The sequence below is a fragment of the Mesocricetus auratus genome, unplaced genomic scaffold (genome assembly GCF_017639785.1).
Source record: "Mesocricetus auratus isolate SY011 unplaced genomic scaffold, BCM_Maur_2.0 contig_11959_pilon_obj, whole genome shotgun sequence".
Lineage (NCBI taxonomy): Eukaryota > Metazoa > Chordata > Mammalia > Rodentia > Cricetidae > Mesocricetus > Mesocricetus auratus.
Genome location: NW_024429417.1, coordinates 13,538 through 39,416, shown reverse-complemented (window position 1 = coordinate 39,416; position 25,879 = coordinate 13,538). Strand labels below are relative to the sequence as shown.

The 25,879-nt window shown below is 42.5% G+C and overlaps 1 protein-coding gene and 1 pseudogene across 1 annotated transcript; both read right to left on the bottom strand.

The window, feature by feature from the left end:
- Positions 1-2,113: 2,113 nt before the first annotated feature.
- On the bottom strand, positions 2,114-4,394 carry LOC121137980 (annotated as a pseudogene).
- Positions 4,395-19,212: 14,818 nt separating this feature from the next.
- On the bottom strand, positions 19,213-19,818 carry LOC121137979 (putative methyl-CpG-binding domain protein 3-like 3). The gene has a single exon (XM_040740837.1). It carries the CDS (start codon positions 19,816-19,818, stop codon positions 19,213-19,215), a length of 606 nt encoding a protein of 201 aa, XP_040596771.1.
- Positions 19,819-25,879: the final 6,061 nt, after the last annotated feature.

The following is a 25,879-nucleotide window of genomic DNA, read 5'->3' as shown; positions in this document are numbered from 1 at the left end:
CATAATGGAGTACTATTCAGCAGAAAAAAAATGGAATTCTGAGATTTGCAGGCAAATGGATGACACAAGAAGAATCCATCCTGAGTGAGGTAACCCAGCCACAAAAAGAGAAACATGGCATGTACTCTCTCATATATGGATTTTAGACATAGTACTGGGAGTGCCAGCCTACAATCCCATGGCCAGAGTGTCTGGGAAACAGAAACTTCATTTAGTGGCTGATGGAAGAAGAGGCAGACTCCCACGGCTAAGCACAGACCTGAACTGAAGAGAGGCAGTTAAAGAGAGGGAGTACTGATGACCAAAGTGATTAAGACTGGGCTGGTTTAACCCCCAGAAACAGCTGACGTGACAAAGGTTAACACTTGAATCCCAGGCATCAGCCTGGGAATCCAGCATGGGACTGATCAAGACCCCCTGAATGGGGGTGTCAGTGAGGAGGCCCAGATAATCTATTCAGCACTGGTCAGTAGATCCGTATTCATCCCGAGTATACACAAGGACTTTGAAACCCCATCCAACAATGTGAGAGGAACTCTTACCCTGAACTCTTTGGGGAGAGTCTGGGCCCTGCCCTGGATGAAATGACAGACTGTGAACATCCCAATGGAGGGCCTCACCCTCCCTGGGGAAATGAGGAGATATTGGGGGGGTTGGTGAGAGGGCATGGGAAGAGGGGTGGGAAACGGAGAAAGAACTGGAACTGACTTTTGAAGCAACCTTGTTTCTAGTCTAAATTTAAACTTTAGAATAAATGATAATAAAAAATTCCATGACTACATGATTAAACATAATAAATTTAATAAACATGATTCATTAAAATTGTTTAATTGTATAAGTAAATATCCACATCTGGCAAATTGATACAACTTGATTCAAATTCATGTATCAACAGAGTTTGATGGCAGCAAATCCCTTAAGTTTTAGCTAAGTATTTATAAAAGACCAATTTATCACTAATATATTTTAATATTGTTGCATTTGATTCAACATCTTTTTTCTTGGTTTTTTTTTCAAGACAGAGTTTCTCTGTAGCTATGGAGGCTGTCCTAGTACTGTCTCTTGTAGACAAGGGTGTCAAACTCTCAGAGACCGACTGCCTCTGCCTCCGGAATGATGAAATCTAAAGTGTGCCCCACCACCACCTGGCTTGATCTAACATCGTTAAAAGCATACATAGGCAAATCAGAGATAGGTACAAAATTGTAAATACTACAAAATGTGCACAACAATATTTTTTCTTGTAAAAACACATACACAGTTATTCACTAAGATTAGAATGATAATGCACTGTAGATGTAAAATGGAATTATTTTGGCAAAATTTGCATTACATAAATGACAAATATTTGTAGAGATGCACATATTTAACCAGATTTAAATATTATACAGTATAAATATTTATAAAAATATCCAAGTATTCTATTGATATGGACAAGTTTTACAATTTATGTGTGACTCAAAATAAATAAAATAAATATTTATGTACAAATAAATTTCCATGGTTTTAAACAATTTATACAAAGACAATATTCATAAAAAGAGCATAGACTGTTCAGAAGCAAAATGATAAGCAACATTAAATTTATTTAAAATGCCACTAAGTAGCATAATTACACTACTGTGGTGCTGATGAATGTTTTAAAAACATTAAGTATTGTAAGAGGACAGAGTATCTTTATCTATCTGTGTTTCTCCTTATCCTGAATATTGGAGGTGAGATTCACTGTTTGAAACAGCAAGGCCTAAGAGACCCTTTTTAGAATTCACTGATACCACTTGAGTACACAGGGCCTAACTTTATAAAACTGGTTTTCTAGTTTGTTCGAATAAAATGTAAATTGCTTTTAGGTGCTGTGTCGTGGGTCTTCCTTAGCCTATGTACCTGATTAAGGCAATACTATTACAAATTCCCTTCTCCCCAGACTGTACTCCTTTGTATTTAGTAAGCAAAGGAGGGGTTCAGGAGGAGAAAACAAGGGAATACAACAGCACAAAGAAGTCAGGTCCCCTTCTTTCAGACTTGCTCTGTGTTTTAAACGATAACTTAGGATATGAAAGTGACAAAGATGGAGTCAAATTCTGAGCATTCCGCTAAGGGCCATGCCAGTCAGTCAGTCATCTTCACCTTCTTCTGTACTGCTAGAGTCTGAGGAGCTGCTGGAGTCTTCCTCTTTGCCATCTTCCATCGTATTCATATTCTCCCCGGATGCCTGGGAGAACCATCGTGGCCCTGAATAGTCTTTGGGGAATCTGCTCTAGGAGCCTGCCGTCCTTGCATTTTTCCAGGCACGACTTGCAGCACCATTGCTGTGGTGGAATCCTGATGCGTTGATTGACATTTGGGGCTTGGACCTCCAGACTTGGCAAAGTTATTTTGCTTAACACAGGTGGCCCTTGCCTCTTTGTATGCATCGTACTCCTCTGGTGACAACCCCTTGAGTCAGAGTTCCATCTTCAACCAGTATTGTTTCTGCAGCTCTTCAGCCTGAAGGGCATAAAGTTCTTTCAGGCTCTCTGGTACTCGCTGCCATAGTCTGCTAATTTCAACCCGGTGCTTCCTAAGGGGTAGATGGCACAGCTACAGACTTGACCACGAATCTTGGTGAAATTTGTGATATGCATTCATAGGGGTTTTCTTGGTTTCTCCCTGAAATTTCATCACTGCGGGAAATATTTTGGGAGATTCATTTTTTAGAGGGGACTGTATGATTTTCCTGTCTCCCTGTATTTTCTTAGGGACTTCGGTTTGGTGGTTCCTGGTTACCACAGATTGCTTAGAATGCTGTGCACCACGGTGATTTTCCCTGAATTTAGTTAGGTTTTCCTTAAATTCTTGTTTCTCCTTCTAGAAGGCCTGAATATATTTCTCCTTGATCTCTTCTGGCAGCTTGTTGTATTTCTCAGCCAGGATTTTGGTCAGCTGTAGGTTGTTGTACTTAGGATACATCTGACAGTACTTGGCCTGCTGCTCCTTGTGAAAGCGTAGATAGGCAGTCAGGGGTCTTTTGGGGAAGTCAGGGTGTTTCTTCACTCTCTTTTTTATCATTTTTTATTTTAATTTTAAATAGCTTGTTTTACATGTCAATCCCAGTTCACTATCCCTCCCCTCCTCCCGCACTCCCCTTCCCTCCCACCCTCCCACCCTATTGCCAAATCCTTCCACATAGGGGATATCTAAAGTCTGTCATTTCACTCTGGGTAGGGTCCAGGCAATCCCCTAAGAGGCCAGGCTGAGAGACAATCCCTCTTTGTGCTATGGGCACACGATGACTGTTTGTATTCCTGGGATAGACACTGATCCACAGCTCAGTGCCCCATGGGTTGCCCAGGCCTTCTCATTGACACTCACATTTGGGGGTCCAGATCAGTCCCATGCTGGCCTCCCCACTGTCGGTCTGGGGTCCAAGAGCTCTCCCCTGTTCAGATCAGCTGTCTCTGCTGGTTTTGCCAGCCCATTCTTTGCCAATTTGCTCATCACTCCTCTCTCTCTGTCACTGGATTCCTTGGGTTCAGTTCAGTGATTAATTGTGTGTTTCCTTCTTCTTCGATCAGTCACACGATGAAGGCTCCCGGATGGTTATAGACATCAAGTTCATTATCAGGAATGGGCATTTGAGGTGGTCTCTCCACTATTGCTTAGCTTGCCAATTGGTGTTATCCCTTTAGATCACTAGAGGTCACTCTGGTGCCTGATCTGTCTTCTATCCTATGATTCCCTCTTCCCCCTATTCTGCCCCCACCCACTCAACTTCCTGTTCCCCCATGACCAACTCTCTTCCTCTTCTTCCCAGCTCCCACTCCCCCCCACCCCTCGCCGTGTTCCCCATCCATTCAGAGGATCTTGTCTCAATCCTCTTCTCTTGGGTACTAAGCATATATTCATATCTGTTAGGTTCTTTCCTGATTCCCAGACTCTCCATCAGTGGAAGTGCAGACTAGCACTATCCTGATCCATGTCTAACATCCATATATGAGTGAGTACATACCATGTTTGTCTTTTTGCGACTGGGTTACCTCACTCAGGATGGTTTCTTCCAGTGCTATCCATTTACCTGCGAATTTCAAGATTCCATTGTTTTTTCTGCTGAGTAATGCTCCATTGTGTAAATGTACACTTTTGCGAGGTTCTTTACTAAGTTCAGAGGCTTTGAGCACTAATTCTGAGAGTGTGCGGTACTTCCTCAAATTATGAGAAATCTGCATCCAGTTTTCTTTGCACATTTTTCCCGAAAAATGTTTAAGAGCCACTTTGTCCCAGTCTAGATCTTCCTGGGTCTTTTTGAACGCTCGGGAGTCATCTGAGGGGATATTATTTTTCATGCATTCCAGTAACTTCAGAATGTCTCTTTTGGACCAGTGATGTTGTTTATCAAACGATGCCTTTACTAGCATAGGTTCTGTGCACACCAATAGTATCTGTTTGCAAACACCTCAACTGTAGCTCAAACTGCTTAGACAAACACACATAACTAGTAGATAGTTTCTGAATTCCACAGTTTGTGTGTAACTGTATTTCTGAGGAGAAATACAAAGAATACTAAGCTTCAGTATTGGGATTTGCAAAAACAAATCAGGTATCACTTGCAACATGTTTCCTACACAATTAATTTACTATTAACATGGTAAACAGATAATGCATCCTTCTGAAATACAGGGTTCTTTGCCTTATATATAATATATGCTTCAGCCTCCTTTTCCAAATATGACCAAAGTGTCCCGTGCTACCGTCTCGCCAGCAAGAACGACGCAGGACACTCGGATCCTTCTGCAGTAAAGCTTTAATACATCTTGAGAGATAGATGATCAGCTTCTGAGAGGGAGACCCCAAGCTAAGAAACCCAGCCCCTTATATAAGTCTAGGAGCTCCGAGTGAGACGTGTAGAGCCGGGATTGGTGGTTTGCTCATCACCCTAGATGACGGGTGAGGCACAGCTTAAACGGTAAACTACAACTGACAGCAGATGTCAGCGCCATCTTCTAATGGCGATAGGGATAGCGAGGGCGGCTCCTCACATCTCCCCCTATTCATTTATTTTTGAAGCCATAGGACACCCACAACTTTGGAGTGGAGATAGAGGTCAAATCCCCATGTGCAAATTTGGAACATGTACAAAGCTCCTCTCCAGGGTCTTATCCCCAGAGGGAGCCCTGACCAGTCCCGATGTCGTTTTTCTGGGGGAAGGAGATCATGACATAGAACCTTCATGCAAGATGACTTATCTCCCAGGAGAAAGTCGTTATACCGCAGACCTCTCCTGTGCAGTGCTTAGCCTTGCAACTCCTTGGGCTGCTGAAGCCTACCCACTCTATCCCGTGCAATGAGACTAGCCTCGTGGGGTGCAAGAGCCGGGAGGCCAGCGACCTATTGCTTTAACATGGTTAACCAAATGTCAGGGGAGGCTCCGTGTTCTAAGGCAGCAAGTGCTTGTGCCACCATCACTTTGTCTCTTTTGTTTGGGCTCTGAGCTTACACACCATCCAAAGCATCAACACTATTCCACAGCAGAGAACTAGGCTAAATGATCCCACCCCCACCCATTCCTTAAAATAAGAAAATGCAGATGAAATCCAGGAGGAGAGGCCTTCCATCAGAGAAAGATCCAGACGCGTCGAATTCACTTGCAGGATCGCCACTCTCAACTCACGGAGTGTCTGCTCAAACTCAAAAGTCCAATTCTGTAATAAATGTTGAGACAGAGCTTTTGACAGGTTAGCTGCTCTTGTAAAATTCTCATATTGTACTGAAGTGACACAAAGGCCAGGCAACTTTTGTTCACATCCCAATTGGGCCATCTGCCACAATATATCCAATTGTTCCTGAACCAAATTAATCTGTTGGTTTACCAACATCAGGCCTCCTTGTATCTGAGAATTGGCAGTGGCCTGTTTATCTAGGGCCATGGTCACAGTGGCTGATAGTTCATTAATGGTTTGAGTTGTCTGCACAGTGGCGGAAAGTGCAAGGGCCGAGGCGGTAACCGAAGCAGTAACCGCGGCGGCAGCTATCAGGCCCACAATAATAGCAGAGATCCCAAAAATCTCGCTTTTCCCTAAACAAACTCAAACTACTTGGCACCTCAACAGGAACTGGAACAAATCGAGGCATGCGCATTACCAAAGCAAAAGGGTGCTTAATAGCATCCCAGCATAATGCATAAAAACAATTCTAAGCAGAGCAATTTATTTCTTTCTGATTCTTACCTAAGGTATCATTACTCACAACCCAAATAAAGGGCAGCCAAACACAAATTGGAGCAGCTGAATAATTAGTTCTCTTAAAAGGGGTATACTTAACATTGGAGGAGGACCAATCAGATGATCCAGAGCTCTGTCCCTCACTCAGACTGTTGCCTAATGCCCCTTTCCAATCAAAAGTAATCTGTCCCTTCTCACTATATCCTCCAGCAATCATTGCCATAGGAGAAAGATCAGTACAGCTTCCATTAATTCAAAAGGATTAGCATTAGATCTTTCTGGATCCATATGAATAAAATTATCCTTTAATGAAGAAATCACAGTAAAGCACAAGCTTCCTACCAATGACAAGGTTCTCTCATCCTGAAAACTCTGTATCTGAGGATCTAAAGGCAAAAAGGCAAGCCCCAACTCTCTATTAGTTGTGAAAAATCTAGGGAACTCCTGGGCATTATGCATCACTGGCATCGGTAGGGGGAAGGTAGACATGATGGCCCACCGTAACTCTCCCATCATACTAGGAACCATCATCCCGAGTAGGAGAGTCTTCATCACCCACTTGGCCTCCATCCTTCTTATTCTGGAGTTGTGAAGGAGCTCTTCGAGTGAGTCTTTCAGGGATCCACAGGGGGTTTTCTTCCTCCTGTGGAAAAACACACACAGCTCCCCTGGATCTTATTAGAATAGGATCCGGGCCTTTCCATTGATTAGTTAGCACATCTTTCCATTTTACAAATTCTTTTGGCCTATCAGGCTCTAAACTGTGGCGATCGGCCGCAGTGTGGCCTTGGGCATCAGAGTTCAAGAAATTAAGGGTAAAAAGTGCCATGGACACAGCAACTCTTGGTACCGAGGGTAGAACATCCTCAATACTCCCCTTTTGTTTAATCAGATATGATTTGAGTGTACGATGGGCACGTTCCACAATGCCCTGTCCTTGAGGGTTATAAGGTAGGCCAGTTAGATGGGTAACATCCATTTGCCGACAAAACTGTCGGAATTTTTGAGAGGTATATGCTGGTCCATTGTCTGTTTTTAAAATTCTGGGTTTTCCCCAAGCACTCCAGGCCTCAAGGCAATGTTGAATCACATATGAGGCCTTTTCCCCTGTTAGGGGCGTGGCAAACATTACGCCAGAACAGGTGTCAACAGAAACATGAACATATTGAAGCCTTCCAAAAGAGGGAATATGAGTAACATCCATCTGCCACATCTGCAATGAGTCTAATGCCACGTGGGTTTATTCCCACGTGGGGAGCAGGTAAGAATTCGCAGCAATTCTGGCATTGAGTAACAATTTCCCTAGCCTCTTTCCTGGATAGAGCAAAACGACGGCGCAAGGTCTCAGCCGTCACATGAAAGCGCTGATGGAATTCTTTTGCTGCTTGTGTGTGGGTAGACAAGGCAGCGGCCACCAGCTTTGTAGCCTTGTCCGCTAAGTCATTCCCTAAGGACATGGGACCTGGGAGTCCAGAATGTGCTCGGACATGGGTAATGAAAACAGGAAATCTCCTATTTAACAAGGCAGCTTGTATCTTCTGAAAGATGTTAGCAACTCTGCTGGAGGATCTTATTATTCCAGCTATCTCAAGGAGATTAACTGCATTAACCACATAAGAGGAATCTGATACAATATTGAGGGGTCCTGGAAAAGCCTCAAGAACCTCCAGTACTATCAGACATTCTACAACTTGAGGTGAAGTTTCATTATATTGTTTAGATATAACCCTATCCTTGACCACATAAGCTCCCATACCAGTTTTCGATCCATCAGTGTACACCACAGTCCCATCTGGGAGTGGGTCTTTAGCTGTCACTTGTGGAAACACTATAGCCTGGTTTAGGGCAAACTGTAAAATTGGATGCTTTGGAAAATGATTATCAATTTGTCCTGAAAAGGAAGTAACTAAAACTGCCCAATCACTAGATGTGGCTGCCAAGGTCTGAACTTGTGCAGCAGTATAAGGCACAATCAAGGAATCAGGATCCCTGCCAAAATGCGTAACAGCTGCTTTTATTCCGCGAAGCGAGCTGTGCAACAGCATCAGGGTACCAGTCAATAATCTTAGCAGGGGAAGCATTTGGATGAATCCAAAGTAATGGTCCATGTTGCCACAGGACTGCAGTTGGCAATTGAGCTGTCTTAAAAACACACAGATTAAAAGGTAGTGACTCCTCAATACGTTGTAATTGTGCTTCCTGTAAGGCCTCTTCCACCATCTGTAAGGCTCGGTGGGCAGCAGGGGTAAATTTTCTGGGTGAGGAGATATGAGGCTCACCCTCCAGGAGATCGAAGAGGGGTTTTAGATCAGCAGATGGAATTTTTAAAAAGGGCCTCAACCAATTTATATCTCCCAGAAGTTTCTGAAAATCATTTAATGTTTGTAAGTGGTCTTTGCGAATTTCTATTTTCTGAGGAACTATATTTTTGGGAGTAATCATTGAGCCCAAAAAGAGCCCTGTATCTGCAATTTGAACCTTTTCTGAGGCAATCTCTAATCCCCACTGTTTTAATTCAGCCACCAGCATGGGAAAAGCCTTTTGTAAAACATCTAACTCTTTGTGACAAATAAGAATATCGTCCATATAATGGATCATGATTAAAGATGTAAATTGCTTCCTAATTGGCTCCAAAGCCTCCTGCACATACAGCTGACATATTGTTGGGCTATTGGCCATGCCTTGCGGCAGTACCTTCCACTGAAATCTCTTGTCTGGTCCCATATGATTAAGAGAAGGGATAGTGAAGGCAAACCTTGGTCTATCCCGTGGGTAAAGTGGAATAGAGAAGAAACAATCCTTAATATCTATAATAATAAGCTTCCAATCTTGAGGAAGTGCAGAAAGCAAAGGAAGTCCTCTTTGAACAGGGCCAAAAAGATGCATCTGATTGTTAATGGCCCGCAGGTCATGGAGTAATCTCCACTTCCCAGATTTCTTCTTAATAACAAAAATTGGTGTATTCCATGGGGAGGTAGAAGGCTCTAGATGCCCCAGCCGTTCCTGTTCTTGCACTAATCTTGTGACAGCCTCTAATTTTTCAGAGGATAGAGGCCATTGAGAGACCCATAACGGCTCCTCTGTTTTCCACGGTATGGGTCGTGAAGCCTCAACGGCCCCTAAATAAAACCCAGTCCTTTTCTACCCCGATTTCCATGTTGTGTAATGGGTTTTATTCTGCCTTGTTCTTGCCTACCCAAGCCTCTACCCTTTGTATACCCCATCTTTGCCATAATGGCTGATGCCTGGGGGAGTATTCATTAGTTAGGGTCATGCCCATGGCTTGTAACACATCCCGTCCCCATAAATTTACAGGGAGTGGCAACACATAGGGGGTAAAACATCCCTGTTTGCCCTCAGCGTTCCGCCAGGTTAAGGCTGAGGCACTGATGGCAGGAGAGGACTGGTATCCAAGACCTTGTAGAGAATGAGATGAAACAACAGTGGGCCAAGACTTCGGCCACCAATGGAGTGAAATAATGCTTTTGTCTGCTCCCGTATCCATTATCCCTTCAAATTCTTTTCCATTAATTAACAATTTTATTGTAGGTCTCTCATTTAGGGGTATAGCCAGATAGGCTGAATCACTTCCAGAAGATCCCATAGCCCTTTTTTGTAAAGTGTAGGTTTCTCCATCCCCGAGGGAGGGCAGCAACACCAGTTGTGCAATTCTATCTCCCTGCTTTATAGAAAATACACCCCGAGGGCTAGAACAGAGAACTTGAATCTCCTCTTTATGATACGGGTCAACAATCCCAGGATATATAATGAGTCCCTGTAAAGTTAAGGAGCCACGGCCCAGAATAAGCCCAATGGTGGCAGGGGGCAAAGGTCCAGGGGAATGGACTGGGACCGGTTGAACATTCATTTGGGGCATGAGTAAGAAGTCGGAAGTGGCACGCAAGTCCATTCCGGGGGTTCCTCGGAAGCCTCTACTTCCTCTTGATTGCTTTTCTGAAATCGGTTCCCATATTTCTGAGGGCCCTGGGACCATGGGCCCCGTGACCCGTTTTTTGATTGGGGTACCTTGGGTTCTTCAATAGGGGCAGAAGCCTCCCTTTCATATCCCGGACTGACCTGCACTCACTAGCCCTATGATAACCTTTACCACAACGATGGCAAAGCTTCAGTTCTCTTGTTCTTTCAGGGGATTGACAATCTTTCTTAAGGTGCCCCATTTTCCCACAATTAAAACAAGCTTTTCGACTAGATAAATCTCTACGCCTGTGTGTTTGTAAAATGGCGGCAGCTAGTCCTGCATTGGTTAGGGGTCCCCCAGCTCCCTGCACACTCTGAGCCAATCTTGTAAACCTTTGCTTTTGCGAGGGCGATAGCCGCTCGACATTCCTGGGTTGCTTGTTCATAGACAAGTTGCTCAATCAGGGGCATAGCTTGTTCTGAATCACCAAAGATGCGACCGGCGGCCTCGGTCATTCTGGCCACAAAGTCTGAAAATGGCTCTTGGGGTCCTTGGACAATCTTTGTAAGGTGTCCACTGGATTCTCCCCTTTTGTGAGGGCCTTCCATGCTTTAATAGCGGCGGCCGACACCTGACCATAGACGCCCCAGATGTAGTTGGTTTGATTAAGGGCATGTTGACCCTGACCTGTCAGCATTTCAAATGTCCACTGCCTCTGATTCTCATCTTCAGCTGTGGCATTAACTCTAGCTTGCGCCTGGGCTGCATCATACCAGAGAGCCTTCCATTCCATGTATTGTCCCATGTTGGGAAGCACTGCTTTCACTGTCGTCTGCCAGTCAGTGGGAGTCATGGCAAAATTAGCAAGCCTTTCTACCTGTATTGTGGTAAAGTTAGCATTGACCCCATAATTACGAACGGATTCGGCCAATTCTTTGATTTGATTGTAATCTACGGGAGTATGTACTCTTCCGCCTTCCACATTCTCGAATACTGGAAAAGCCATTTGTATTTTTCTCCGTTCCTCTAAAGGTAAAAGGAGTCAGTACCAGTATTCAGCCGAAGCTCATACTGCGGAGGCGCCGAGGGGCGTGAGCCCGCCGGATTTATAGGTGGTGGCCTCACATTCATTTTTGTTTTCAGCGGCCGGTGTCTATCAGGGTGATATCTTTCTTCCTCATACCGTGCCACCTCCTCCTCTAGACCACCTTCTTCGCTAGAATCCAGAGTGTCAGAATCGGAATTATCTAGCTCCAAGGCTTCTAGCTCTACCGTAGGGTATAGCCTAGATTCTGGCTTTTTCTTTTTCTTAGATTTGTTAGGGGTGAATGATCACTCCCTTCTTTCTCTCCCCTTTCTTAACTTCTTGGGAGGGCCTTTTTCTTAGACATGTCTTTCCTTTTGCGAGCTCCCATTCTCTCACTCCGTTCAGTTTCTGACATGCTATCCTGAACTTCCTCTAAGGTTCCCTGACTTTCTACTATAGCAGGGTGACAGGCCTCATCCTCCAAGCAGTTTTTAACTAGCTTCCAAATGGCTTTGGTACCTAAGTGGAGATCTCCTTCTGCATGCTTCCTGTCTAGTTCTTTACCTAGCTTGTTCCATGAGGCCACAGTGAGGGACCCGGAACAAGCATACCATGGTGCCACTCTATCTACCTCCTTCACAAAATTTTGAAGTGTTCGTGGTGCAATTTTGAGATCTCTTTGTTTTAGCACAGTCTGTAGGGCAGTAACCACTGACTGTGACAACCCCATCGCGCTAGCGGCTTATCTAAAAAACGGCGCTCAACTTACCAGACTGACAGCACCGTTCTGTCAGTACCAGCCACGATGAAGAAGGACAAACAGGACTAGCACCAAAGCCTCCACTGACCCGTCCCACGGTGATGACAAACTAAGGCCAAAGTCGAGAAAAGGGGTGTTCAGGATAAAGCATACCTCTCTGAACTTACGTCCCTGCAGTTCTGAATCCGCCCCGTCTTCCGAGGGGTCTCCCGCGGCGCCGGCGATGTTGAAGAGTTCCCGGGTTTCGGCACCAGATGTCCCGCGCTACTGTCTCGCCAGCAAGAACGACGCAGGACACTCGGATCCTTCTGCAGTAAAGCTTTAATACATCTTGAGAGATAGATGATCAGCTTCTGAAAGGGAGACCCCAAGCTAAGAAACCCAGCCCCTTATATAAGCCTAGGAGCTCCGAGTGAGACGTGTAGAGCCAGGATTGGTGGTTTGCTCATCACCCCAGATGACGGGTGAGGCACAGCTTAAACGGTAAACTCCAACTGACAGCAGATGTCAGCGCCATCTTCTAATGGCGATAGCGATAGTGAGGGCAGGTCCTCACACCAAAGCTTACCTGAAAAAATGAGGGATTGAAGTGGGCCAAGGTGATATACTGCTTTATTCCCCAGAACCAGGGAGATATGTTTCTGTAAATTCAGGGGCAGCACGGTGTATATATCAAATTCTAGGAAAACAAATGCTATAACGTGATGATTCTCGTGTGTGTGTGTGTGTGTGTGTGTGTGTGTGTGTGTGTGTGAAATAAGCACCAGGCAGAAGAAGCTTAAATGCACACACACAGAAAGAGAGAGAGAGAGAGAGAGAGAGAGAGAGAGAGAGAGAGAGAGAGAGAGAGAGGGAAAATCCTGGTGGGAAATGGGATAATAAGACAAGAACAGAATGACAAAAAAGAAAAGGACTTCCCCAATGCAGATCCCCTAAATGCGGCTGCTCACTGCATAGAGCCAAGATGTTCATCACTTACATGCAAATGAGAGGAAAACAGGAGACAAGACACTGAACTCCGTAGACATCCAACTGTGGTATTCTTATGGTTTGGACATGTATCTATAATATATGATTGATTTATATAGTTCTCTAGGACTTTTCACTGGAAGTCAGAGTTGAATCTCTTCCATTGGTTTCAAACAAGCTTGTCATGATCACATTTGCACTTTTATTTGGCTACTGTTTCTACACACACAAGCCTCAGTAAAGACATTGCCTGTCTCATAAGCATTCTTTGAAATATCTGGAACCTAAACTTGCACACATAGCAACTTCTATGAGGGTTGCTATTCTCACACCAATATTGTCCTTTCTCTAGAATGTGGCTCAACAGATCACTCTGAATATTCTCATAATTTTAACAAAAATGTTCTCTGATCCTAACAACCTTACATAAGCCAAATTGTACGCAATCTGCTGAGCTGTTTGTTGTTTTTTGTGCACATATGTTTTCAGAGCTAAGTGCTCTGGCTCATGCTTTGAGAGGCTAATTCTCTTGAAGGATACATCTTGAGAGTAAACTTCCAAATACTTGAGAATAACACTGATAAATATTTTTAAGTGTGATAACATAAAAATGATATATCCATCCATCATTTAAAATTTCTCTGAAAAGAACACTGATTACAAGATTAGTTGAATCATACTTTCAACTTTTTTTCTTTTTGGTTTTTCAAGACACGGTTTCTTTGTGGCTTTGGAGGCTGTCCTGGAAGTAGTTCTTGTATTCCAGGCTGGCCTTGAACTCATAGAGATCTGCCTGCCTCTGCCTCCAAAGTGCTGGGATTAAAGTCATGCACCACCAACGCTCAGTAACTTCAACTTTTTAAAATTGAGTCAAAATCCATATTATCAAGCACAGGCTTGCTTCCCTTTCAGGATCCTCCTTTCTGAAGCTCCCAAATAGAACCAAATAAAACTGAGTGGTTTCCAAGGACTGAACTCATGGAACACAGTGGCAGAGAGGGTGTTCTATCCCTAGCATTAAGAGAATAATCAAAAAGCTAACTAAAACCACTCAGCTTTTTTATTTAAATTAGAAACAAGCTTTCTTCACATGTCAATCCCAGCTCCGGCCACCTCCCCCCTCCCCTGTGTGCCTACCAATCTCCCCAGCCTCCTACCCATTCCCCAATCCTTTCCCTATAGAGGGTGAGGCCCTCCATGTGGGAAATCTGCAGAATATGTCATTTCATCCAGGGCAGGGCCTAGGCCCTCCCTCATGTGTCCAGGATGAGATAGCATCCTTCAATGTGGGATGGGCACACAAAGTACATTGGTATGCTAGGGATAAATACTGACTTACTGCCCATTGCCCCATAGATTGGTGAAGCCTCCTCACTGACACCCAAACTCAGGGCATCCTGATCAGTCCCATGCTGGCCCCTCAGTCTGGGGTCCAGGATCACCCTTCTTCAGGTCAGCTGTTGATGTGAGAAAAGATAGAAAACCCAGAGAGTCATTATGAACAATATCATTTAAACTTGAGGAAGTACAATGTCTCAACAGATACTGTGAAAGTATGATATTTTCTAGAAAAATAATTAACCCATCTTCACACATATTTCTACACTGAGAGTTCCCACAAGTTCTAATTTCATTAAGTTTAAATTAAGTGTTGAGAATTTGAAACATAAGTGGTCCTAAATTAATCAGAAAATGTTTGTAGATATAAGGATGTATAGCCAAATGGCTGTGAACTTGAACAAGCTCAAACTAAGCAGAAGTCATATATCTGTACTGAAATAGACAAATTGTTTTATGTCATAGATTTTCTGGGAAAGGCAAACTTATTTTAACATAATATGTCATTAATGTTATAAATTATAATTTATGTCATAATTAACAGGAAGGAGATCATCATGGAATGAAAGTTAATGAATGTAATCAATGTTTTAAAGTCTTCAGCATGAAATCTAACCTTACTCAGCATAGGAGAGTTCATACTGGAGAAAAGCCCTATGACTGTATTCAGTTTGGAAAATGCTTCTGTATTAAATCTTATCTTACTGTGCACAGAAGAATCCATAACAAGGAGAAACCATTTGAATGCAATCACTGTGGGAAAACATTTAGTGACCCCCTCATCCCTGAGACATTTTGTAAGAATTCACCCTGGGTAAAAGCCCTATGAATGCAACCAGTATTTTCCTCTCTTCTGTACCAGTTGTAACCTCAATAGCTACAAGGGAATTCATACATGGTGTGAGAATCAACATGAATGTACTCAGTGTGGAAAGGCCTTCAGTACAAGTTCCTTTCTCACTGGACATAATAGCATTCACACTGGAGAAAAACCCTTTGAATGCCAGGATTGTGGGAAAACCTTCAGGAAGAGTTCGTATCTAACCCAACACTTGAGAACTCACACTGTTGAGAAGCACTATGATTTTACTGAGTGTGGGAAGTGCTTCAGCAATAGCTTTTCTTTAACTGTGCACAGGAGAATAAACAATGGAGAAAAACCTTATGAGTGCAGTCACTGAGGAACAGTTTTAATAAACTCTCAGCTGTGAGGAAACACTTAATGACTCACAGTGGGCAAAAACCCTATGGTTGTAATGATTGTGGGAAATCTTTTACCAGTAACTCCTACCTCTCTGTGCACAAAAGAGTACACAACAGGTGGATATGAATGGTAATGAGAAATTACTGAGAAAATGCTTTATTGATCCTAAGATAACTTGAAATACTTTACATCAGGTATACAAATTATCTATGGTGTCTGATATGGATGCTAAGACATGCAACCAGGACTGAGCCATCTGAAAGAGTAGAGAATCTTTTGGAAAAAGTCCAAAGTGACTGAACTGCTGCTGTGATAAAACAAAAAGCTTATTTTGTGGTGGGGTGGTGGTGGATTTTTTTGATTTGTTCATTTATTAATGAATTTTATTTAAATTAGAAACAATCTTATTTTACATATCAATCCCAGTTCCTGTTCAATCCCATCCTCCAATAACACCCTTTGATCCCCACATCCAATCCCAAATCCACTCCCCAGGAACGGTGTGGTTTTCCATGAGGGATCACCAAAATCTGTGAAGGCTTTAGGGGCAGGACCTAAGCACTAGCCCATGTATCTAGGCTGAGAAGTCAAGTTTCTTAAAGGAGGACATGATGTATTTTATCTTTCAGCCTATTATTGAGGGAAGTTAGGGTAAGAAATCTAGGCTGAAACATTAGAGAAATGATTCACTATCTGCCTTGATTATGGCATCATGCTAAACTAGCATATATAACTAAAGCCTACCTGCCTTTCAAATTACCCTAGGCCCTTCTCCACCAATTGAAACATTTCCCAAGGGACAGCTTGATTTATGCAAGTCCTCAATGCAGGCTCTCATGTCTGATGACTGTTGAGATTGTAAAGTTGACAGTTAAATTAGGACAGTCTTTATCTGCATGGGGTGGGGTGGCACACCTTACTGGATTTTGCTACTAGAGTAAGCATGTACTAGTAAAAATGCCACTGGACTAGAGAACATACAACCATTCCCAAAAGTGGCACTGTGGAACAAGATGGTAAGCAGCTTATAGCAATTTGCCCCTTTGTGTGAGTGGTGAAAGATAACAGATTCCACTGCCTGCCCATACTGAACTTGTCCAAGTAATGATCCTGTTCTTCTGATCACTAGTACTCCTGCTTAGCAGGAGATTGTTGAAACAGAGGGGATGAAATACATGAGTGGCTTGCTGTTACAGATGACAGGGTGCCAGGGAAAGACAACTACTAACTAGACCTGTGCCAAAGAAGCCTCCCTGAGATCAGAGAAGTTGGTACACATGGGAAGAATTTAACAGCAAGGAAAAAGCAAACTAGAAATAACAGCAGATAACCTTCAAATCTGACCCTTAATATAGAAGATAATATTTATTGGCATGCAGAAGGGTGTCTTAGTGGTCTGGTACAGAAAATTGCATCTGAACTGGTTGAATTAGAGAAGACTTAAACATGACATGAAAGAGTCCCCTGGAAGCTTAGCTTGTGAGACTATGGTAGATATGGGATCATCACTTCAAGTGGGAAATGGAAAGATTGAGTTAATGTATCTCATTGTTCTTCCTGGAGTGGTGGCTATGTAATCTAATGAAATAAAAGAAAAGGCCATTCTCACCTAAGCAAACTCAATAGACATTTGGGTTGCTTGTGATTTCAGTGGTTAAATTATTCACTATCAGGGGTCAGGAAATAGTGGGAGAATTGGTCAGGTTTAGAAAGATGTCTTCGTAGGTAAGAGCCCTTCCTTTGCAGTCCTGATGACCAGTTTGAGCCACAGAACCCATGACAAAAGAAAACTGCCTACCCACACTCTTCCTCTGACCTTTACCTGTCCACCTTGGCACACATACACCTATACACATACTTCACACACTCTAAAAATACTTTTGTTAAAATAAAGGAAAATTAAAGAACAAGCCTTCAGAGATCCTTCCTGTTAAAGATGAATAATCTGTTGCACACAGAAGACACAGCAGCAAAGCAAAAGTGTCTCAGAGACAATTCTTTTGAAAAAAAGGTACACAAAGCTCAAACTTGACTAGCAGCCCACTGGGCCAGGATGGAATCTGTCGCTTAACCCTACACATGGTATTTGGCAACCAAACCTGCAATCCATCCTTCAGGGTCAAGAGTAAACAAGCCTGAGCCCAACTGTGTTGTTATTCAGATTAAGAATATTGCATTTAGCCTCTACCAAGGCTAAAACTTCCTGTAGCTGCCATGTTTAGTCTTATAATAAAGACAGTTTTGAGCATTCTGACTTTTAGTAAAGATGTAATAGAGCCATCATTATGGGCCCCAACAGTTCACCTAGTGATGCTTAGGAATCAGGGTAACAGTAGGAGTATTATCAAGATAATGTCTTCAGGCCAAAAGTTGGGGCACATTCTTTTTATACCAGCATAAGGGAGTAAGAGGCAGGCAGATCTCTATGTTCCAAAGACACTTGGAACAGACTGAGTTCCAGAAATATATAAAGAAATCCTGTCTCCAAAATAAAAGTTTACTTCTGATGGAATCAAAGATGTGTGCTTCCATGCCCAGCAGCATCATATCCTCACATGTAAATTACCTTGTGATACTTTATTTATTAAAAATGTATTTAATTTAAATTATCTATATTAGATGGAAGGTTCAGATCGTAATAGAAACCTAGTATAAAGGGAAACATAAATGAAAGATACAACCACATCTAGATTATATTTATAGCATCAAATTCCCAGTGCAGAAAAGAATCTCTGAACTTTTATTTAAATGGAAAACTTTATTGATAGTTTATGATAACAACAGAGATTTTAACTAAAACAATCAAAATAAGTCCAAGACAGTGGTATATAAAACACACATGGAGCAGCTTTCCATTAACAAGTATTAAGTTAAGCACTTAATATAAAACACTAAATAGCCTCCCAGACAAAATTATTCCTGTAGGCTGAAAAGTGGATAACAATAATTATAGTTTGGTATGGCAAGCTTTCCTATAGTCCTAACATTCATCAGGCTGAGACAGGAGGATCAAATTTAGGGAATACTTAATAGTCCAATAGTCACCAAATTTTGAAAAAAATATGATAACCTGAAATTTCTTCTCCCATTAAGCCTGATATTATAAAACTATCTATTTGTTAGGTCATAGACATAGTTCTAGAAAGGGGATTAGCCATAACAGCTGCAGCTTCTCTATTTCCAGGGCGATGGCAACCAGAATTCCAGTCTTATATGCTGTCTAGTAGTGTCAGTAAGGAACTATAAACTTAGTAAGACGCAGGCCCATGGTAGGGAGGGCAAAGGATTAGATTCAAGCTGGCCAGGCCTGCCTATCCTGAGTTAAGGCTTTGTTATCAACCCAGGAGCTTCACTGAACAAACTGCTCAAAGACAGAGACACTTCTCATCTAAATGTTAATCAAGCAATTCCCTTTGCTCTGTAGGTTGATGGAGGATCTATTCCAGAGTCCTACTGTGGACCATAGTTGACCGAGGGGATATTTTCACATGAAATTTATTTTAGAACATTTCTATTGAAACCAAAACTATATTATACAAAGCACTACTGGTTATAATTTTGCTTTTCAAAAAAAGCATTAGCTTTTATTCTCAGCATTTGTGAGGCAGAGGCAGGAGGATCTCTGTGATTTCAAGGTCACCTTGGCCTCCATGAGTTCCAGGACAGACTCCAAAACAGCCAGAGAATCCTTATCTTGAAAAGCAAAAGAGACATAAATGTAAACAAAGTTTCCTCATGGAGAACTTGTACACTCCAGCACACTCATGCTTTCCTGTTTGTGGTTGTTTAGACTTGTTTTCACTTAGTTTTAGAATAAGCAAGTACACTCCATTCTGCCATGTTCTCTTCCTGCCTGGCAAGCATGTCTGCCTCCAAGGCCTGTGCCAGTCTTTTCCTTGCTCTGTTAACCTTCTGTGCTTGTCGGCGAATGTCTTTACTAGTTACCTCTTGACTGCACAAAGATGGCAACAACGTTAGGGCGACTGGCATTATAGCCCCTTGACTAAAGGAAGAGGAGGGTGGGACAGAGGGAAAGAGTGGGGAGTAGTGCAGATTATTAACTCCGCTTTGACCTTTGGCTTCAGCCTGCGATCCCAATTCAGTTCCTCTTACAGTGTTTGTAAGATCCAATGGGCATTCTAGCTCCTGTTTACTTTCTTCAACTAGATGTCCCAGCAGTCTCCTGAATGCACAGATGTGCCGGGGTTTCTCCAGATACTCTTCAGACTTATTCCGAGGTAAGGTGATATTCTCAGGATGGGAATTTATTCTAGTCACAGGCCTTGGGAAGATGCAACTGGTGATCCTCACAGGAGTCACAGGAGTTGCCCGAAGTCGGCGTTTGGCCTTGACCTTCTTCTCTGCAATCCGGGCCCTCTTGTTCAGTAATTCCTGGGGTATCATACTTATTTTGAGCCTTCCCTTTGAAAACAAACTAAATGTAAACAACACAGAGGATGGAATCTACTACTAGCTATGCTGAATTTTCTCTGTTCATGGATCTTCTACCTTCCCTTTTCTCTGAAGAAACTGGTCTCGAATCAGTGATTCACCTAAAGTCATCTGTGAATGCTTCTAAAACAAAAACCTCTAGAGTAGGGCCCAGAATTTGAATTTTGGCTAGATCCCTAATTTTGCTGCAAGAAAGGATCCAGTTAGCAGGCTTCTGGGACATCTAACTCATATGGCTATTAAGGATAGGAATCCAGGGGTCTCTATTAAACCAGATACACACAGATTCCCTCCTTCTCCCTTTAAGAATGGTACTCTTAACTTGTCTTTCTTATAGTCACTGCATGCTTATGTTCCAAACCTACCCCCAGTGACATGCAGTTATTACGAGTACAGAAATACACCATCTAAATTCACACAAGATCACTCATGCAAGGACAAAAATCATCCATGAATGCATTTCACAGTATAATGCCTTGACATGGGCTGATGAAGTACATTTTAAATTTCTTGCAAAAATTTAAACAAGTACTTTGCAGCTTTCCATGGGACATGAGTTTGTGTCAAGTACAACTTTTCATTAAATTAAGGAGAGTTAAATGTAAAGAAAAAGGACAAGAAAGAACAATAAACCATTAGGATGAATGAAGTACTCACTATCAAAGACTGGCTTGTTAGTGAGTTTCCTGAAGATCCTTGCATGGTTGCAGAGCTTGTCCTAAATGCTTCACTACAGAGATGCAGACAAGTTCTGGGTTGCTGGAAATGGCAGTGTCTTTGTCTTCTAATGTTCCTTTTGTATAGAAATAGAGATGCATAATCAAATTACCAGACAATCCAACCTATAGATAAACCAAACAATGGCAAAATTGCTAGGGAATAAATCAGTTGGTGGATAATCCAACCACAAATAAACTGGGTAGTAGATTATACGGTTGTGCATAAAGTGATCAATTAACAATCTGTGGGAGTTCCTGTTTCATATCCATGGAATTTGATCCTTAAGTGTTTATTTAAGAGCAAAAATTGACCCTGTTTATATACATGAGGTGACAATAGTGTTTCATTATATTGAAACTCAAAGATTACTTTACAAAAACCTTATAAATGTCAGGTGTTGGTGGTACACGGCTTTAATCCCAGCACTCCATAGGCTGAGGCAGGGAGATCTTTGTGAATTTGAGGCCAGCTTGGTCTACAAGAGCTAGAGCCAGGACAGCCTCCAAAGCCACAGAGAAACCTTGCCTTGGGGAAAAATTCCTTATAAACTGGAGGTGGCACATGACTTAGATCCCAGCACTTGAGAGGCATAGGCAACATGAGCTCTATGAGTTGGTGTGCAGCCTGTATACAAACCCATTTCCATGATTAATGAGACTATTTCAAAGAGAATTCTTGTGTCGAAAACATAACAATAAAAGGTTGTTTATAAGGAACAATTGTATGTTCTGATCTGTGTATGAAGACACCACTAACTAGCATACCCATTATCTCACCAACCGTTTCAAAGCAACATTTTAAATATATTCATTTTTCTCAATAGTAGAATATTTCCACATACTTTCTATAAAATTTGAAATAGACGTTTCTATATGAATAAATGTTCACACTTTTTTTTAATTTTCATACAGTGTTTCTCTGTATTGGTTTGGAGGATATACTTGAACTCACTCTGCTTCCTGAGTGCTGGGATTGAGGTGTGCAACACCAACGCCAGCTTCACACATTTTTTGGCAAGTTGTAACTATGGAAATCAAGCTGGTCTGGAACTGACAGGGATGTTTCAGTCTCAGATGTCCCTGTACTGGGATTAAATGTGTGCTTGGCCACACCAAGCCCAACAACTTTTGTATGGGATTATTACTCATTAGAGATTATTTAACCATTCATCAGGGTTGGGCCAGGAGGTACAATTCTTTATTCCCAGCAATGGGGAGGCAAAATCGGGCAGATTTCTAAATTGAGAATAGCTTAATCTACAGAGTAAATACTTTGACAGCCAAAGTTACAAAATGAAACCCATTCTCAATAAAAAAATGTAAAACTAAAAATTAAAATGTTGAGCCAGGCAGTGGTGGTGCATGCCTTTAATGCCAGCAGTAGGGAGGCTGAGGCAGGCAAATTTCTGTGAGTTAGAAGATTAGCATGGTCTGCACAAGCTAGTTCCAGGACAGCCTCCAAAGCCAAGAGAAACCCTGCCTCAGAAATGCCCCCTCCAAAAAAAAAGTAAAATATTTTATCAATAAATATCCAACACATAAACTATGTGTTTTACAGAAATAACACAAATAGATGTTTTAATACAATACATAGGTATTGAAACAGAAGGTGTTCTATTGTAAATAGAAATTTCTCGTTATTTCTGATAATTCATGCTAATATCACATCCCTTCTGAGGCCCTTGGTTTATTTTCCTTTACCCCAATTTAGAATTATATACATATTCTCTGTTTAGCCCTGATTGTCCTAGAACTCACTCAGTGGATCAGGCTGGCCTCAACTCAATGATCCAATTGCCTCTGCCTCCTGAGTGCTGGGATTAAAGGTGTGCACCACTATAGTCTGGCTAAAATTAATATCTGTATTTTTTCTACATAAATTTGTTATAATTAACCTGTAGATCTATGTTCTTTTGCTAATGATTAAGGCACTAATTCTTTATATACCCCTAACACAAATATTTTTAATATCAACATCTAGTGCTACATCTTAGAAAATTTTCATTCTATCTTTTTCCCCACTTGTTTTTTTTGTTTTTGTTTATTTTTTGTTTCTTTGTTTTGACTATGATACTCAGATAATGTAGGTAAATAGGAAACATAAATCATAGGTGTTGGGAAGATCATTCAGAGAATGCTCGTGGGATTACAAGTTAGCCCACCTACCATAAGAATTCCTCAGTAATATTTATAAAAGCTATATACACATTATAAATCAAATGTATGCATGGTTACCTCATTACCCAGGAGGGCATGACAGGGGGGTTGCCAACTCTAGTTTCCCCTAGGCTAAATAATGAAATCCTGTCTCAAACAACAATAAAACAACAACTAATATATTCTACTGCACACAACCAACCATCCCTATCAACAATGTACACATTCTATTTTACTTTTGGTCTTGGAAACTTGAATCATACTAGATGTGAACTAGAATAAAAACACTGAACAACAAGAAAATGGATTGAAAAATGCAATGTGTGCAACATTCAGAGCTCCATGCAGCGTAATTTACATAAGCAATAGGAAACATTTCACATGCAGTGAGAACAGTTGTTCAAATGTCGTTCACACTGGATTATCTTTCTTCACTCTTGAGTTTGCCTTCTCTCTATTTTTGCCTCATTTACATTAATGATAATGCATAAACAAAAGCTTCAACTGGGAGACCTTAGAGGGGAATCACCTCTTGTTAGGGACCATGGGATAGGAGTACTGTATTCTGAGTTAAATAGTACTAAGAACTAAATGACTGCTTTTGATAATGATAAGAATTGACAGTCCTTCATCCCTTCCTGCAGCAGAGTTGCCTTGATTGAAGGACTATCAATAACAGCAGCCAGTCTGACTACTCAGAGGCTTTGAAGAATCCTAAAATACCACATTAGGGTTCTTAAGAGTCACAAAACTTATAGAATGAATACATATGAATATAGGATATATACATATATATGAAAACACTGCAAAGACTTACAGGTTATGGTTCAACAATGGCTACATGTGAATGGAAGTTCAAGAACCCTGTAGTTATTCAGTCAATCCCACAAGGCGGTTTTTCTTATCTGGTCTTCTGTATATGCTGGAATCACTGGCTCCAATACCAGCGAAGGAATGCTTATGCTGACAAGCAGAGGGCAAGCAGGCAAAGAATGAATATGTTTTCTTTCACTGTCCTTTTATAGGCTTGCAACAAAAGGTGTAGCCCAGATCTGAGTTAAAGGGATGTGTTTTTTCACTTCAAAATTTGGATCAAATGACAGTGTCTTGTTGGGTGGAGGCACACACGTTTAATCCAGGAAGAGGCATGCAGATCTCTGTAAATTCAAGGGCATCCTGCTCTACAGAGTGAGTTCCAGCACAGCGAGGGCTGTTAAACAGAGAAACCCTATCTCCAAAAACAAAATCAAACAAACAGTCAGTGTCTTTTAGTCTCAAAACCTGGATCACATGTGTGCCCTCCATTTCTGGATAGTAATTCATTCCAGAGACAGTCAAGTTCACAACCAAGAATAGCCATCACAGGTATCTTGAGTTCTGCTGTTACAAGCCTGACTGAACTTCAAGTGACCCTATGGCTTATTTCAGTTAGGTCAGAGGGGCAGCATTTCCTGTGACAGATTTTAACTGATTCAATTGTAGTGATTTGTTTTCCTGGGGGTGTATGTCATGCTTGCTGCACATTTTTTGCTTTGTTTCTCTTTTTGTTATTTTTTATTTTTGGGGGGTGGGGGAGTTTTAAGGCAGGGTTTCTCTATGGATTTGGAGGGTGTCCTGGAACTAGCTCTTGAAGACCAGGCTAGTCTGGAATTTACAGAGATCCACCTGCCTCTGCTTCCCGAATGCTGGGATTAATGGTGTGTGTCACCACAGCCAGACTTCTGCAGGTTCTTTGCATGAGCAGCTACTATGTTTGATGCAAATACCTATACAGGTGTCTTGTTCTGGTTCTGTAAGAACATGTTTAGCTGAGTTTACAACTCTGTTGGGGAGCCGCTCAATGGTGACCCACACCTTTAATCCCAGCAATGGGTCAGCAGAGGCAGGCAATGCTCTGTGAGTATGAGACCAGCCTGATCCACAGAGCTAGTTCCTGGATAGCCTCCAAAGCCACAGAGAAAGAACCAGAAGAACAAACAAAACTTTGCTATGAAGCTTTCCCGTGTAACTCCACAGGGTTGCAACAGCCCCTCAAATGTCTATTCCTGTCTACTTTTGTTTTTGGTTTTTGATTGTTTTTTGTTTTTCTGTGTTGGTTTTTTTGTTTGTTTGTTTGGTTGGTTGGTTGCTTGGGTTTGTTTTTTGATTTTTTGTTTTTGAGACAGGCTCTTACTCTGTATCATTGGCTGGCCTGGAACTCACTATGTAAGCCATACTCATATGGCTTGCCTACTGAGTGTATGTTTGTGTATGTGGTGGGGATTCATGTATTTGACCATACATACAGAGGCAAAGGGAGGTTTGTAGGAGTGAATGCCACAAAGCTATCCGCCCAACAGGGCGTGGTCAAGGTAGAGATAAAAGGAAGTGAAAGGAAAAGGGCTCCCCTTTTTTTCTGCTTTAAGCCAGCCACGCTTCTGACTCCTGGTCAGTGAGACTCTCTCTCTCTGGTAAATAAATATATTGTTTTCCCTATATAGTATCCAGTATCGTTATATCTGGTGACAGAAGTGGAATGGAATTACAGCCCACACCTTGGAAAACACCTGAAATCGGCATCCTCCAAGGTGAGTGCCAATTGGCACCTCAGTGGGCTTCGCTCCCGCCGCGAGGCCTCGGAGGCTACATTGCCACGGTCTCGGCTGAGTTCGGAGCTCCACCACTCTTCCCACGTGTGCTGTTCGCCAGTTTGTGGACACCGCAGCAGTCTACCGCTGCATGTACCCTGCATGGACACAGTCAGCCGCTGCGCGTGACCACTGGGCGTCCCTGCCGCCGGCACCTGCAGTGTGCCCAGCAGCAGCAGCTGAGGCAGCAGCAGCGCACCCCACGGGCCCAGCGCCATTGTTCCTCGGGGCCCCTGAGCGCCCCCGGACACCGCTGCTCTGTGCTCCCGCCACCGCTGCCGCTGCCACCTGCCAAGCCGCTCAGAACCGGGGACTCTCACCCCTCTGCCGCCCACCCGGCAATGCTACACGTGCTGCTCACAGCCTGCCTCAGCGTTAGGAGCGGCTGCAACTGGCAGCTGCAGAAAGCCGCTCGTCCCAGCCGCGGGCACCTCGGCCATCGGTTGCCCGCTCCTTCCCCCCTGCTGCCGCCTGCCAAGCCACGCAGAACCAGGGACTCTCGTGCCTGAT